We start from the raw sequence: 18,084 nt of genomic DNA on the forward strand, positions 1-18,084 counted from the left end.
CATTCGCAATGCTGTGAAGCATGGCTAAAAGACCCATAAAGGCTGGATCGGTAATAAAAAGCACTCAAGTGTGGGGGGGGGGCATCACAAAGGATGTGGGTGCGGAAAACATCACAAAGGATGTGGTTGGAGAAAGCATTATCATGGGTGTGGCAAGGTAAACGACATGGAGGGCATGGAAGGAAAAAAGCAATGTGAATGGGTTCAAGTGGTGTGAAGCAACAGAGTGCTAGGAATGGAGCAACATAGAATGGAGTTGGGAGAAGAAACAGGAGAGACATCAACGTGAAATAGGTTGTTGAGAACCAAACGGGTGCAAAAGCAGTGTGGTTGCAGAAGTACATCGGGGCACGTGCTACATTGAATGGTTGATGAGAACCACACAGGCAACAAATATCAACACAAAGTGCAGAGGGAGAGAAGTAGATGGAGGAAGAAAATTGGAACACACATTCTTTGAAATGGGGTTTCTGGTTGGCTGGGGTATGCACCTAAGCAATGCAGAACCTACCACTCTAGTTAGGGTAAGGGAGTTAGCCACCCAAGATAAACCCTGCTCAACCCCTTGGTAGCTTGGCACGAGCAGTCAGGCTTATCCCAGAGGCAATGTGTTAATGTAAAGCGCTTGCACGACACATACGCACCAATGACACAGCAACTACACCACAAAAGCAACTCCACACAATATTGTATAAATTTAAAGTATATTATATATGTCAACAACATCATAAAACAGTGATTACTTTGCCAACTAGGTAATGGCCATAAACATCACAACGTGTGCAATCAAAGAACGTCTGTTATACTGTACACAGCACAAAAGAAACCAATACTGTCCTTATTAGATACCCCCTGAAATAGTACTCGTTATCCTGACCAGTATGAGGCATAAAATCGACCTACATTAATCTCAGAGCTTAGAATGCCACATGTGATGAATTGGGCACAGGGATCACCAACTACCACCCACAACTGTAATCAACATATAGATATTGCGCACCTGCGCTTGTATTACATGTTATGGGGTAAGCTGTTCCCCAAACATAGGCAAAAGGCCTGGCATCCTATCTACACTGTTGAGTACGGTAAGATGCAGGGCCATCTGCCCATCTACAACGTTGAGTATGATAACTGAATGACTCTGCAGGAACGAGAACTCTGGCGATAATTCTTTCCCGTTCTGCTAGCTGAGTCATGAATGCCCTCCAAAGGTATGCTACCCTAGGAGGGCACACACACTCGCATGTGGAATGATCCAAGGCAGCTGACCGCGTGGTGTAGCCGCCAAAACCCTGCCCCACTGCGCAGGGACTGTAGACTGGAGAAAAGCCCTCAACTTCCCACAGCCATGGAGCTGGTTGCGCACCGCTCCAATGAGGCAATACCTGGCTGCCGAGAAGAGAGTTGTGCAGGGACACAGTCCCGAAGTGCTGTAGGACGATCCCAGCATCGTTGAAGTGCTCACGCCGATCAGCTGCTTCTCCAGCACAACAACTTCCTCGTGCAAAAGGAGAGGCCAACAGGGGATTTCTAGACAGCCGGCCTGTTCTCTAGTGGGATGGGTGGTGCTGCACTTCTTCAGATTGCCTGTTGCAGTCCCCTAAGCTGGGGGCGGGTCCGTACTGCACACAACGATGGCCTTGCCAGGCATAAGCGATCACTTCGCGCTGAAGGAGACAAAGCGCCTATCCATTGTGGGTTCCACAGCCAGGAACCATCAAGCCCAGCCAATAATTAGCGCGCACAGCTAACAGCCTCACAGCAGAGGTGCTCAGGTGCAAACTTTAACGGTCCTGAATTCGCAAAGAACAGTGGGCAAGCCAAAATGCTTTGGGAGATCCCTGTGGGCACCCAAGCAGGAGTGTAGGCAGCGGGCTAGCACACAGGGTCCTCGATACAAAGAGGCAGTCTGTCTTGCAGCCCAGCAGGCCAACAAACAAGGGAGTACAATGGTGGTTCTTCCTGACACCTTTGCAGTTCCTTCTGGCAAGGTGCGGTCTGTAGAGCCAGCAGCATCTGGTTACAATTCCACGCAGTCTCTAAAAACATGGGGTCAGAGCCCCTGTATTTATACACAACTTCAAAAACACCATAGAAGTGCACAGCACCCACTTGCAACCCCAGCCCTGACTCCGGACATCAGTAGGGGGTAAATAAGCCCTTTGTGTGGGGGCAGTACACAGCCTATAAAAATGTAAGTGCGCTTCCTCTCTCACAGCCCAGGAAGACCATTCAGTATGCAGTGCTAACTCTGTTACACCCCAACCTCCCTGTGTGATGACTGTTTGGAAAGCTATCACTCTATCTTAGGTGTGGATTGGAGTCAGGCTCCAGAGCACAAAGAAACAGAAGCACATAGAAATACCCACTGTCTAAAAGTGACATTTTTGCAATAGTAATGAAAGATTCCCCTACACCAATAAGCAGAATTATTACCCCTATTCCAAAACTGGCAACACTACTCTTTTCAGATCAGAAATTACTACTTACAAGTATAGAAGGGAATTCCCAATGCCAACCTATGAGAGGAGCGGCACTCATGTAGTGAAAAACGAAATGGGGTGCTTGTCACTACCAGGACATGCCACACAATAAAGGCACATGTCTTACTTTTACCTGCACAGCACCCTGCCCATATGGCTACCTAGGGCCTACCTTATGGGTGACCTATATGCAGTAAAAGGGGAGTTTCAGGCTTGGAAAGTAACTTTAAATGACAAGTCAATGCAGCATCAAACTGCGCTAACAGGCACTGCAGAGTCCTAGGCCTGAGAAAGGTTTCGAAATGCTACTTCTAGCATTTAGTTTACAGGTCCTTAGTAGATGAGATACCACTGTACAATGGACTTACAATTAAATGAAATATGCCAAACAGGTGTAGAGCAATCATACCATGTTTAAAGGAGAGAGCATTGTGTACTTTAGCACTGATTAGCACTTTACGCCCAGAGTCCTAAAGCCCACAAAAACAGGTGAGAAAATATACAGGAGTAAAGCAGAAGGTTTGGGTATAACCCTGCAAAAAGGGCCAGGTTAAACACACATGCACTCTAATGTAGCGCGTAACCCAAAAGAAAAATGTAGTGCTTGAAAAGCAAGCAGTGGAAGGACATTTTGTAATGCATCCATGTTCCAGGGAAGAGAAAAACACAAGAAGAGGAAGGAAAAACCCACACGAGCTGGCAAATAAAAATCAAATTACTGAGAGTGGCATTAAAATGATTAGTGCTAAGTAGTGGGCGGGCTGACCTAGGTCTTTTGCGCCAACAGGCAGCTTTTGCTGTCTGGTAGGCGACACGTAAAATAGAAGCCACGTATAACAAAAAGTGCCATTTATTTTAGGACATACAATAGCCAGGAGGAGGAGCTCTCTAATGTATAGCTTGTAAACTTCGCAATCAGCAGCTCTTGCCATGAACGCTAGCTCTTGTAGTTGAGCGAATCATGTGACCCTGCGCACACATGAATTAAGTCTGTACTTTGATTCCCTAAACTGGCAAAAACGTCAGATTACTTAGCAGTGACTCGGCTGATAGACTTTTCTAGACCACATAGTGATTACAGCAATTTTGGTACCTGGCTCATGTGCGTTTGCTGAGTTTTTCAGGCCATCACTACAATAAACGAAACAAAGAAATGTTAAAACTGAGGTCTGAGTGAGAATATTATTTTAGCAATTATTAATTTATTAATCCATTTAATTACATGTTTATTTATTATATTTCGTCTTTGGTCACCGAGCTTGCTCTTAAGGACTTAGATGTCCTTCAGTATCACGATACTGTATACTACTGCCTTATTTGTGAATGGATATTTGTAATAGAATATTTTATATCTCTCTCCCACTTAAAAGATTAGCTTAAAACATGCACCAAACATGCAGACCTTTTGGAAAATTTAAAAAAGAACTGTTGTTTAGCCCAACACAGAATTTACATATCACAGGGCAAATTGCCGTCGCCACAATCCACAACACCACACATTTGTGTTAAAGAAACGGCCCATTTCCCAGCACATGTGCTCGGTATCTGAGCTGCAGACCTATTACGTGTGCCGAGTCGGTTCTGCATGGGTAGAGGTGACTGTGTTCCACCACTTCAGGAGAGCTGAATACTATGAATAACACCAATGACTTGATGGATTTATATGCTGCAAAAAAGCAAACCAGTGCGAGAGTACACGGGGCAAGCACATTTCGAAGGGGGGAACGGGTGAGAAGAACTAGAGCAAGTGGCTGCAACATGGGGGTTTGGGATAAGGAGAAGCAATAAGGGGATAAGCAACAGGAAGGGTGAGAAGCAATGGAAGGAGAGCAAACTGAGAAAGGTGGAAATGTGGGGGAAAAGCACACGGGCAGTGAGCATGGCAGATGGCGAGACATACATGAGGAGATCTCATAAATATACACCTACTCTGGTACAGTGCTTAAACAAAATTAAACCCGCATAAAACAAGCATTGGCAAACACACTGTAGCCTCGGATGAAGGTTCCAGTTTTGTTTTCTATCAGGGCCACATCTGTGGCTACCTGAATGTTGTCTAAACTCCGCTATCTTGACTATGCTGCCTACGTTGTATCGGGGTGGCCAGTCCTCAATCACCCCTTGTTGAAACTGGCGGGTTACACTCACTTCATTAACAAGTGCAGGAGGCAATGCCCACTTCCGCAATGAATGACACCTTGTGTTGCGCTCGCCACTTCAGTTCAAACATCTCTTAAATTTATCTCGCTCCGAGAGCAGGGGCCTTCATTGGGAAGGGAGGAAGTGACGTTGCACAAGACCCAGCCTGTTTTAGGCATTTAAAACCAATAAGCTGAAAAGAGGGCCAGCATGGAACAAATACAAGGATATAGAACTGATGTGTAATAAAAATGTCTGGCCCTCAAAATGTAAACCAGCCACTCCCCAGTCACCAAGAATTGTCACCCAATGCGCGGCAGCTAACGTGGAAACGTATTTGATGATAGCCACCATGGACTTCGTGTGATGTGCGCCAGGTAGCCCCGATGCACAACACTACGTCTGCCATGTGCTATGCCTACTTTGCAGCAGCCATGGGTCTCCTTGCCAGCGCATGGCATTTACCACGTAACCGTCATATGTGACACTATTTTCAAAACATCCTTCATAGCAGCGAACATGTACTTCCCATGGCACAAGTCAAGTAGTCGTTACACATGCACTATGTGTAGAATACCCCATCACTGCATGATAGACTGTAGAAAGCATTGACTTTGATGGCATTCCATCATGGACGTCCCTGTCACCAAGTGGTACATACCAGGGAAGGTCATGCACAGCGCTGTGTTTGGAACATTCCACGACTGCCGGGCAGCTACCATGGACTAGTTGTCACTATAATTGTAATGTACCATCTCTGAGAGAGTTATCTCTACAGGAGCTACCACGGATCCACCATGACTGCATTACACGCACGGAGTACTCGTCATGTCTAGAACTTTCTATGACGTATTGCAACAACAGTGCAGGGCCGGATTGAGGAGACAGCCGAACAGACGAAAGAACCTGGATGGAAGGGGATAAGCGATAATCCTGCAAAGTCGGGTGTGCTTACGTAAAAAAAGGAACGTGTTTTATATATTGGGCTTCATACAGTAACGTTGCCATCTCTAAGCTCTGTAAATGGCAGGTGCAAGTGCTGCCCATTTTAATGGTACTCAGTTTCCCTCCCTCAGATGGATGGACGGCGGAATTAGCCTTGGCCATGATTTGAATGTGAGACCTGCAGGCCATAGCAGATGTCAGCAGCTAGCGTTTAACTCTGCCTCAATGGAAAGATGTGATGCACAGTGCCTCCGCTCCCAAGTCCGCCCTGAGGGCCTGCATGTGGTGGGTGCTCGTCTGGGCTGTGTGAACACACTAGCACGTCGCACACTGTACCAAAACAAGACTTTACTGTGACAGCCTGACAAAAACAGGCCATACAATATACAATACATAATTAGGGCTCCCGGTTTTATGGTATTTATTTTGTTGCCATTTCCGTCTGTATTTATCCATATTTATTTTTTGGGCTTTTTTTCTGTATTTATCCATATTTATTTTTGCCACAAGCAAAAGGCAACGCTACAGCTAGTATTTTTCCACATTTACTTACATTGACAAGGCACACCTGCGCCCGGTTGTTATTGGTCAACACAATACATTCAGCTGAAAACTTTGCCATTGTAGTACAAGCACATGTGCATTTCAAGAGACTTTGAGGACATTGAGGCTCTTTCTGGTTTGTTAATGAAGTGAAGACCACTGAAAACCCGTTCAATATTTGCTGATGATACCGGAATGGCCAAAAGATTCAAAGAAAGATTACACAGTGTTGGCCATTCTTGCTTCTGAGAACGCCAGTATGTCATTGCACTGATGTCTTTTTGTGGGATAGGGTGCTTTACATATTTCTTAAACTCTTCTTCTACAACATTCATTACATCATCAGAAGCTCCAACCAATATGAATAAATCTTTGTAATCCTTGAAATCCTGACTAAACTAAACTTTCTTGAATGGGTCCAGGATTGTAACCCGTTTCCAAAAAGAGCTGTAACTCATTTGCCCAGTTATGTTACGAGCTAGGACAGCATCCCACTTGTTTTTCAGTGCATCTTTAAAAGTCATCATCTCTTTTGTTAGGGATTTGCTTTTTTGGGTGGTAACATTTGCCATAGACTGGCGATCATTGGGTCTTGTGTATAGTCTTGCTCCAATGCCACAGCCATGTCAACCTCTATGGCTGAATATATTTGGTGGGCATGTGTTTCTTCTGACTCGAGCTCCTTCTGAATGTTGATGATACCCGTAAGAGTTTTAACAATGAAATGCATCTTCACATAGAAAGATTGGTGGTTTGCACTGTCGGGCCGAGTAATTTACATAGGTGATCAATTTTGGATCCAGTGGCTTCTTCATTGTTTACAAAAGCTAGGAAGTAGTGCCATATTTCCAAAAGTCTTACTGCTCCCTCGTACCAGCTAAACCATCGGATCACAACAACCGCCCTTGGATATCTCATTCTCCCGTCTACATTTCCTTGAGAATAAATGCGTTTTAAGTTTCGCGCATTCTTAACTACTGCTCCAGCCTTTATAACAAAATCATACATGTCCCGGTTCTCAGGCTGAGACAGAGCATAGGAAACAGCAGCATATATAAGGTGACATGGATCTTTTACATGGATGGTATTAATCCCCTGAGCAGCGTGCAAATCAGTTACTGCCTTTGTCTTATAAGATGCAGAATCAGAACATATTGCAACAAGATCATGCCATGATTTGCCAAACTTTTGAAGCACACTGTATACAATTAAGGCAATTTTTGCAGAATTACACTCATCAGATACAGTGATGTCAACTAAGGCTGAGCGGCGACCCTTTTCTTCATCATCACAGTAATATGTGACCAATGTTCCCATGGCTGGGTCACCATGCACCTCTGTGGTTTCATCAATTGGGACATATGCTACAGCTTGACGTATGTTTCCAAGCTGTGCTTCAAACACTTCGGGGAGATATTTTTCGTACATTTGGCTGGATTTGCACATTGTCCTTGCTGCTGGGCACAGCTGCCTAATCAGCTCTCCAATTGGACCATCAGTCTGGTGAAGTGGCACACCACCTTCACACAGAGCTTTCACAAACTTGTGTGGGATATCCGCAGCCTCTTCAATATTTTGGCGTGCACGAGTTGTGCATTGCTCCATGGTCATTTGCTCCATGCGGGCCTTCTTTACGACCGGAGAAGAAAGTCTCTCGTGGGTTTTGCTGCTCAGGTGGGCTTTGACATTATCCAAACCAAACACATGGCCCCATAAAGACAAGAAACCACTGTTGTGTGCATGCTGTTTAGTAATCAGCCAACTGACCTCCGATGAGGTTCTCTTCCAGTCTGTCGGGGCTGGCAAAATCACAACAATATGGCCACCAGCGTTGCCAGGTGACATGGAACTCAAAAACTCCAACCAGAATCGAAACATCTTAAAATGGTAGCCGACGTAATAAATGAAGATCCAGCAGCATGGGTGTCTTAAGATGGTGGCTCGGGAAATATGTATAGAGCACAAAGCAGTCTATGCACTGCGAGAGAAATCTGGGAGATTTTATAAACACCAAGTAGCGCGACACAGCATGGGAGAGGAATAGATCCATATACATGAAATTGCTCAGAGCTGGCTGAATCAGGCCATCCTGGCAAAGCTTTCAAAGTATGTCTGTAATGACCTGGAGGCGGCCGACAGCACGTGAAAAAGGTCCTGCCATGTAGTTCACTCGCCGCCAATAATATTGTAAGTGATTACGAGTTTAGTTTTACTTGAGTAATTAATGTAGGTACAGAGCTGCATGGCGGCAGAGGAGGTACACAGGAGCTCCTCCACTGCGGGCACAAGTAAAATGTCACCCACTCAAATGATAACATTCTGAACTACATCATTACATTCCTGAATTGGAATCCTACGCTCTTAGGATTCCATTGCATGCCTAACCATGCTGGCAAATGCCACATTACTTATCTAAAATAAAACCGTTTCATTGCAGGAAATTAGACTGTTTTAGTGCATGAGGGGTGAACCTTAATGTACAGTCTGTCACTCAAGTTTGTCCTTTCCCCCGTCCCTCTTCTCTGTCTCTCTCTCTCCATCTAGCTTTCTTTTTTGACCTTCTTTCCCTCTCAGAGACCACAACTGTATTGCTAAAAGGGTGTTCTTCTAACTGAAATCCCCTATTCTGACCGTTTAGCCTGTTAAGGCAGACCCGGGGCAGTGGCATTGTTTGGTCTCGCCTACGCAGCGCACATGCGCTGCATAGGAAGAGACCTTTAGAAATCGATTAGCCTTTTCAGCCAAAAACGTGCACGCTTTGCATTGCTTACAATAGCAACGCATGCACGTTTGGCGATTCCCTTGCGGGAGCGAGCTTGGAAACAATCTGTTAGTAATTAACAGATGGTTCCAGCTCGCTTCCGCAAGGGAAACTGGCGCAGGCCCCCTCCTCTCTCCCCTCCCCCTGCTGCCTCCTCCTCTTTCAGCAGGTGGCGCGCACGCTCTTGTCAATTAAGGTGGTGGGTTAGCTTCTTAAAAATAATGAAAATGCACTCGCAGACCATTGGCTGGCTGTCATCCGCTCCACTTCTCACTGGTGAGCAATGTGTGCATTCCCGGAACATTTGTTCTGCATTTCCCGGCACTGTCTTTGTCCTTTCCTGACTCCTCCTGTTTGGTTTTGTTCCGGCTGCTCTCACCGTCGAGTTTTCGATCTCCACGGCCCGGAGACACTTGCCACCTTCCCACGGTGTCTGCTAAGGTACTACTCACAAAGCACCAACCAACGGAAACAACCTGTAGGCGAACACTTCTGGGGCGGCATGGCCGTCTCTTCCGGGGCAGCAGCTGGAGGAGGACCCTTCCGGGATAGGCGAACCTTCTTTTCCTTTCCCACCCCTTTTCTTCACTTCTTGAACTAGAGTAGAAAGGAAATCGGAGGCAATCGGATTTTACGGTTTTCTGGTGGGATGCGCAAGAATAAGATAGGCACTTTCTGCTCGATTTGGGACGGGTTGTCCTGTGATAGCTAATGAATGTTAAAACGTTACGGTAGTGTGTGTTCATCAGTGACATACGTATATGGAAAATGTCCGGTGTGAGGGCTAATGCTTGACTTGAACTGTGCCTCTTGTGTGTTTTTCTTTCTGTGCGGCTGTGAATTAATGTGTAGCATTGTCCTTAAGGGAATGTAGCGAAGCTGAGGGTCAGATTTCGGGTACGACTTGGTTCTGGCAGAGTACACCACACACTGATTTGAGGTGTTTGAGTTGTATTTTCTTCGAGGGAGGTATATTTTCCCTGTAGGCGCATCAGGTCATTTGTAGTCAGTCGGGTTGGGGACCAGGAAGTTTTGGAAATTATGCGGCCCCATCCACACGCAAGTAAAATAAACAACAATGCTCTCCACTTTGTTGACTTGCTCCTTAACTATCACACACAGTGACATATTCTCTATCTTATCATTTAAAAGGAAGTCCGCCCTTCCAGCCTCCACACTCTGCTTAGTCATGCAGAATATAAAATTTGGAGAACAAATAGGTCAACGTTGAATGAGTGTTTCCTCCTTTGCACTCGTAAAACTCAGTTTTGTTTGTTTGCAAGGATGTGTTGTGGAATCGTATTTAGCTTTGTGTTCCGCAAAGACATACATTCAGTGCTTGGCGATATGTACCTAGTTGATTGACCCTTTCAATAAGAGCACACCGCAAGTTATTTACTGAAAAGCAGCAGCAGCACAGTAATTGAATTTGGGTATAATCACGATGTCATCTTCTAAGTGACTGCACGTATTGACGGTCATCATATCATACGTAGGTATATGTATAGTTATTATAACACATTCTAATCAACTTCCTTGTATGTGTTCATGCACATGCATACTTGCCAACCAACTATATGCCTACAAAGCCGCAGTACCACACTATAGTCTTATAAACGCTCATGGATACCTGTAATAAACCGACACATTTAGAGCTTCAATGCAAATTTTTCATGAGCACACTCTCCCATGCAGATACCATGCACAATTCTAAGAAACTCCCCTTTGTTTATAATGAATCTACGTCTTTCAAATCAACAACCATGGTTATAACCACTCGCTCTTCACGGGCAACTCTGTCGTGACCGTGTTGAGGAGTACTCGGTCTGATGCAGATTCCCTACTTCCCGAGGGCGCGTCGTGCCCCAGAGAGAGTTACACTGCTCTACGAACAGACGTCCCCCCGGGAAAGGAGGGAGGAACACGGGATTCTGTGGGGTAGGAACGATTCAGGAATCGGCAGGCCTGTCGCACGGGCGTTTTACGCCAACTGAAAAAGACAGAATAAACGGTGAGTAAGCGTCACAGAGTCTTTCCTGCAGAACAAACACGCTTGTGGCATTGGAAGGCAATCCCCCCCCTTCCCTACCTTAAAGGGATGAGGTGTACTCCGATAATCCCCCTAATAACGGTGGGCACCTAGGTAGAAGCGTCCCCCTTAGTTTGTGGCAAGCGCTGTTTCTCTCGCTGTTTCCTCACAGCGATAACGCGCAGCCCAAGAGTACTGCCGATGGGGTTTCTGAATCGGGGAAGCTCTGGGGAAAGCACAAGAAAGCGGGTCCAATACCCGTGCACTGGCCTAAGTGCCTAGAAAAACGGGTAACCCTGCTAAGTCAGGGAAATTACATGAAGAGGTTCTCGCAGGAGCGAGTGGCCCCTGTTGAGCAGTTCGGGAGGCTTGGTCAAAGTACCGTTGAAGACACCCGACCTCCGGCGGGGACACACCTTCCGCCTGGTGTCTTACCTTCACACGGCAAGTAGGTTCCGGGAGTCGATCCAAAGGCTCGGATAGTGAAGCTAGAAGCACGCCCGACCTCCGGCGGGGAACACCGTCCGCCTGGCGTGAGCGGGGAACTAGAACTGGAGCGATTTTCAAGCCCCGTTTCGCGGCATGGGCGGGGCTATATAGCCTCCCAATCTGGAGGCTAGCTGGTTCTGGTGCTCCGAGACGGCCGAGAAGGGCGTCCTGGGATATGTAGTGTAGTCGTGACCCGGGGATGATGGCATTGTGTAACGAAGGTCATGACAAACATGCATGATTCAAGTGTATTTCATGTTTGTTTATTGGCTTTCGTATTGTTTTAAAAACTAAAATTAATTTCTTGTTAAGCGTTCGTAGATGGGTGTCACTGTATAGCTTAGTTTTAATAGTCTGCATTTCTGTAGCGTACCTATTCACTGTTGCAATATCCTAACATCTGCCTAAAGTTCTTGCAATGCTGTGCTCCAGCCTGTTGATTATTTTTTCGTATTCGTTGTCCAAAGGAAGGGGAAACAGACATATAAGGCTTCTGCCCCAATAAAATGACGGCAGAGGACCGCTGCCCTACCTGTAGCCACTGAAATCTGTAGACACTGACCCACCTGCAGACACTGGCCCAAAGGGATGAAGCCTTTCTGGCCAGAAGAGACTTGACACTGAGCTTGCTGTACAGGAAGAGAGCAAATAACCAGTTTGTCATTAAAGCACATCCAGCCACGGTTTCAACTTTCACTGGCTGATGAGAAGACGCACGGTTTTTATGTAAACGTACGTTATCAAATGTGATTTTTATAGCAGACCCACGTTTACCACGAAGAAGAGGTAATGAGGAAGTTCAACATGTTCTCAGGGAGTGTATAATTAGATCTTTCTTTAAACAGTTCTTTCGCCAAGATGGCTCAAAATGTAATTGCAATGTTCTTTTTAGACCCCATATTCCCTTGGAATGTCATCTTTTCTTGGGCAAGGCTTTGACAATGTTAACACGTCAATAGGTAGTGTTTCATCTCTTTTCATTATGATTGACTGTCACCTGTGTAATTGTTCAACAACCAACAAAGGCATGTGATTGTCCCTAGTCATTCATGGGTAAGTCCCCCAACTTCGTTAATCTTGTGATTGGTAACTGGTGCTCACACCTTATCGCACATTGTTTTTAGGTGCTGCACCCTTGTGCCTGTGAAGGTGAGCTAGACCCATTGAGTGATGCTTCTGTTTTGTGATTGCCAGAACAAACTTAAACATATCTCTTAGCAGCAAAATACCTGTACGCAGCTTTTATTTATGTATCAGAGAATTTATTAAAGCCTTGGGTGCTCTTACCACTCTCCACCAGCCACGGTGAACTCCCATATATTCATCCTGCTTCCTTAAATGGTGATGCGATTTTCACATCTCCTGGCCTCTCAGTCCATGAAAAATTGCCTGATGGGTGGTCAATGTTGTAGGAATGTCCACATAGTGGTCTTCAGCCCAGATACGGCCCTCCTGCATTACACCCTTAGTCCTAATGGCTGAGGTAAATCTTTTCACTTGCCATGTAAAACGTCTTTGGGGTTCGAGAGACAGAGGCTCTCCGCATTGGGATGTTTTTTGCATGTATTCTCAAACCTTTTGGGGCACCTGAGATCAAGTTAGGTGCACAAAAATATAATTTGCGATTAGAAACTCAAATTATTTTATTTTATTCTCGCAATTGGATTTGCACACTCAAAATTCTTCCATTATGATGGAATTTCTGTGTTTGCAGTTCTAGTTCAAGGGGTAGATTTTTCAGGTGTTTCTGTGCTTGCCCACCAACAAACCACAGTCACATACACACTTATTAGTTTGAGGGTATTCACCAAATAATTAGTAAGTATATCCTCACCCTGGAAACACAAGCAGATTTTATTTCTTGCAAATGCAGGCAGTAAATGTGTTTGTAAGGCGCGAGCAACAAGGAAATCCTCTTAAAATGGAAGGGGATTTTGGGGGGAGCGTGAGTTCTCAATCACAAACAACATTTTCCCAACGGTTAAAGAAAAAGAGTACATTTTAAAAGTACAAAAACCTTCCATATGTAAGATGCTGTTACAGTGCCACGTATAGAAATAGCTGAGTACTCCTGTATCTACACGAGTGTAGTTTTTTAAAATTCTCATGAAAGTAATTTTGAATTCCCAAAACTTTGGAAATATACTCAAAATGTAAAAGTAATTATCTGTGAGCAAAGTTACAATGTTTTTTTCTGGTAGTTTCGTGAATTGCACCCTAAATACATTATAACAAATGTATTATTTGATGTGGGTAGAGCTGAGGCATTTTAGTTTTAAGAGAGCATGGTACATATGTTTGAAAATTAAATTGCATTTGATGGAATACCATTTCATCTTCTACAGATTAGTAAAGCACTTTATATAAGCGAAACATATTGATCCATAATTTGTTTTGTAGAGAAAATTACATGCTTTTCACAAGCACAAGATTGAATATATACATTCTCAAAAGCAAATCAAAAGGTTTGTTAATGTTTGTCAAGTTTTCATCACTAGTGTAGCACATTTCTTCCATTTGCATAGTCTTGTAGTACTGTGTTGTTACTCTGAGAGTATTGTAGAAAGCACAAACTGTTAAAAATGGTAGCGGCAGTCGTAGTCAATAACCTTTCAAGTATTGCCCGGCGGTAATCGCCTCTTATACCATTCGATGCTAAACCAACAAAGAGGCAGGCGCCGGAGACTGGAAGGCAGGAAACAAGGTTTTATTCTCTCCGGAGGAGAACACATCAGGTCAGACAGCAAGGTATCGTCATGAGGTGCTCTAACTGCATCTCTGAGGCCTGGCCTCTTATACACAGGTTTATGACTTTATTGCAGGTTTATCATACATGGCACATTTTTGAGATCGCTTTGATACATAAAAGAACATCCTCAGAATCCCCACTTCAAGCTCGTTCTCACACATATCTACAGTGGAAGTCCCCACCCCACCCACAGTAGGAGATGGCTATCACACAGCTGGGCTTTCCGCCAATTCCCGGGGGTGTGTGTGTGACCGGTCGGGTCTCAGGGGGTGAGGGGCCTTGATCTACTGTAATCCCTTTAATGTGGGGTGTTTCCCTTACAGTAGGGGCAATAAACTGCATCCGCAGGGCTAGGTGATGGCCTGGGATCGGTTCGGACAATTGAGCGCAGAGGAAGGGGGTTATCAAAGAGATGCATGACCATGTATGGGATGTCGGTCAGGCGTGGGATGTGGTTCCATGGCAGGGTCGCGCAGAAGGAGAGGGTTTATGGCCTGTGTATGAGAGAGCGGGGGTGGCCGGCGCGCGGGGGAATGCTCGCAGCGCCAGGGGGACGCGCTGGCGATCGGCAATGAGCAGGGAGAGACCAGGGTGCCTAAAAATGGCTGCGTGCGCTTTCCTGTGTGTCGCGCTGGGGAGAGACAAGATGGCGCAGATAATGTTCAGTTCGCAAGCTAAATTTCCACAAAACCATGTATTACTTTTTGCAATAAACAATACCTGCACCAGTAGTGAGTGAGATTGCACAAGAGTTATCACCTAGGTTGAGGCTGCATGCCTCACTCATAGCTCTACCACTTGTATAACTCTTCCTAACAGCTGGGCATTTGATTTGCTGTTTTTTCCAGCAAAGCTTGTTGTCCTTATGGCTGAGCTGTTTGATTTGTTGGTCTGTCATCTCCTGTCACACTCCCCACATCGTGTAGTTGAAACTTGGCTTGATTGTTTACCTTAGTATTGTATGCATTGTTCATGAGTTCACCTTTACAGTACATACATATTAGTTTGTTTTTTCGGTTGGTATTTGTTATCTTACTTTTGTCTGCATTTCATAAAATTGTTGTTCCATCTCTCAAATTTCCTGTAAAACGTAGAATTCTATCGATAAATCATGGCTTTATTATCATTTAACATTAAAATGCAGGGGACATTACCTAGGTTGTTGTGAAGATGCGATGGCCCTTCGAGAATGTTGTTGGTCCCTGTTACAGTGGCCTCTGGTCTGCAGAAGCTGGACTGACTGCTCCTTTATCCCTAGCCTGTGGTAAGGGACTTCTTCTCAAGTAAACACAAGCATTGGCATAGCCAATAGGACTCGTCTTTGGGACCTTGTAAGTAGTTAGCCATGCAACAGTTGATGTTGTTGCACCAAGGATATTGTGCTGCATAACTAAATACTTATAAGGTCCCAAAAGCGAGACCTATTGGCTGTGCCAATGCTTGTTAAAGAGAGCAGCTGAAGCGGCATGCACTGAGAAGGGGCCTCCACCACCCATCCCTGAGGATTTTCATGCCGCTGGAGGTTGTAGTGTTGAAGGGAGGAGGCAGCCGATCCGAGGAGGTTCGGGGAGTTATGATACTGAGCTTGTGTAGTGCACAGAAATGTCTGTTGGTGGTGTTTCGTTGATATTACAAAATTCAATAGAAAAAAAGATGAACACCTGAATCATCCCTATGGTGATTAAATAGGTGACCTTTGCTTTTTTGCGGCTCCTTGTTATCTGTGACCCAATAGGCGAGGAGCACTTTCTATAAGGGAATATATTTTTTCACTTCTCAACTTAAATATGTACTCGCATGTCATTATCGGAGGGCCGCACCTTAAAAAACAAAAGAAACGCACACTTATCTCCCCGGCTTCAGTAAAGTAAGGTTTCATCCACAAGTACTTGTGACGGTCGGATTCAATGCAGATTTCTGTAGCCGGCACTCCACTCCATTTGCTTTTTTATTTACATAAAAAAAATAAAAAATTACCTTGTATAATGTAACTGGTGCTGAAAACACTATACGCCTCCTTGGCCGAACTCGCACTATATATAGTACTGTAAAAATAAAATTAAAATATTTTATGTACATCTCCATAATGCATATATCTTTCAATGTTTACCTGGATTTCGGGGACATTTGGTATGTTTGGATGTGCTTCAAAAGAGATCCAGAATTAGTTTCTTGGTGATCATGCTTTTTTACTATCACCGTGCCTACAGCAGTGACCTCAAAACCAGTGTCAGATAGAAATAGCTTATGATAATGTTGCGCCTGCCTTAAGCGCATGCCTTGTATTCTGTATAATCAGGGGCATGGAGCGCGCGCGCCCATTGCTAACCATTCGTTGGCTTCATTGTCACTCTGATTTGCTGACTCCTAAACATATTCACAAAGCCAAAACCTCTCAAATAGGCGAGACGTATTCTATTTGTCAATGCTTCTTTAAGGATGGTATACCTTTTTATTTTTAAATGTTTTTTTTTTTTGTTACGGACAGGCCTCTTAATAATGCGTTTGTTGCAAAGAAATTATAGACTAAACTGGAACAATTATAGTCCTTGCAAAATTACTTGCATTTGGGTGGAGGAAAGATGCAGGTGTGACACAAGTAGGTGCAAAGTTAATAAAAATAATTCGTTTTGGCAGCGCTTTATTGCAGTGGGGTCTTCGCGTTGGGCGTGGGAATGAGGAAACTTCACAATGGAAAGGCAGTGAAAATATGAAAACTAAACAGATGAAGTTTCCAAATTTGTACCATTTTGCTGCCAAAGCTTTTACCTTTGTCTGCACTCAGTGTGAAGTAGAAGGGTGACTTTCTTGGCAGGAGAGTAGGAGGTGAGATTTTGCCGCGAGGAGAGTCTTCAGTGGTTTCATGAAAGGTGAAGAGGATGTGAGCAAAACCTGGTCATGTTGAGGGTTTTCTACGTAGAAATTCTGCCAGTAAGACTGTATTAACCTTTCATTCAAGTGCTGGTATTTTTAAGCTCTGGCGAACAAATCTAAGAATTGTAAAACATTTGTGCTGTTTACAAAACAGTTTCTGGCTATGGGAAACAAACACTGGGCTCCTTTTATGATCGCCATCTTAACTTGCAAAAAAATGTAACTAACATTTGTATGTGTAGCTTATGTTAAAGGATTTATGTATTTGCAAAAACGTTTGTTGAATGTACATAGAGATGTAATGTGTTTTTCTTTTGTTCTTTTCTCCCAAGATGAAGGGTTGCATAAAGGTTTTAAAGGAGCAGCCTCCAGATTCGGTGGAAGGCCTTTTAAATGCACTGAAGTAAGCATGAATTTGTATTTATTTAATCTCAGTAATTTGAATATTTGTACCTGTTAGGTTTTATTACAGAAAGTAGAACACCTTTTAAAAACCTTATCAAATGTGCGCAATTAAAGTAAAAGGGCATTTGTTAAAGCACTCTGGTACACCATGGAGTGTCCTGGCGCTATGCACCGCACCTGTTGACTAGTAGAGAGGCCTAACCATTAAGCCTGATTAGAACATTGGAATGTTGGGAGCTCCATTGTAGACAATGGAGTGCTTGAGCTCCGAGAGGCCTTTGTCTTATTTGTTTGAATATTCTGCCGCTAGAGGGCAGAATATTCTTATAGCCCTACGTAGCAGGGCTATACTGGCTATTAAAGTCCCGGTCCCTTGTTAAAGTCCCTCGCCTTCGGCTCGGACCTTTAACGCAGGAGCGGGCCTTTAATAGCTGGTATATCCCGCTACGGCGGGCTATAAGGCTATATTAGAACATTGGAATGTTGGGAGCTCCATTGAAATCAATGGAGTGCTCCGGGCTTATAATGGCTGGTAATCTATTGGCTTTGGCGTTAAATGCCCAAGCCGAAGGCGAGGGACTTTTAACAAGGGAACGGGACTTTAATAACCGGTATAGCCGTGCTACGAAGGGCTATAAGGCTATTAGAACATTCTGCCACTAGAGGG

At 44.5% G+C, this 18,084-nt stretch overlaps 1 protein-coding gene across 16 annotated transcripts in view; it reads left to right on the top strand.

Moving 5' to 3' along the window:
* LOC146816773 (CYFIP-related Rac1 interactor A) overlaps positions 1-18,084 on the top strand; it is a 300,974-nt gene that overhangs the window by 255,437 nt on the left and 27,453 nt on the right. For all 16 annotated transcript variants that reach the window (XM_085610657.1, XM_085610663.1, XM_085610648.1 and 13 more), the window contains one exon: positions 17,345-17,415. In XM_085610657.1, coding sequence (XP_085466783.1) covers positions 17,345-17,415 — 71 coding nt within the window. The remainder of the gene's footprint in view (positions 1-17,344; positions 17,416-18,084) is intronic.

This window comes from Triturus cristatus, chromosome 6 (assembly GCF_964204655.1).
Source record: "Triturus cristatus chromosome 6, aTriCri1.1, whole genome shotgun sequence".
Lineage (NCBI taxonomy): Eukaryota > Metazoa > Chordata > Amphibia > Caudata > Salamandridae > Triturus > Triturus cristatus.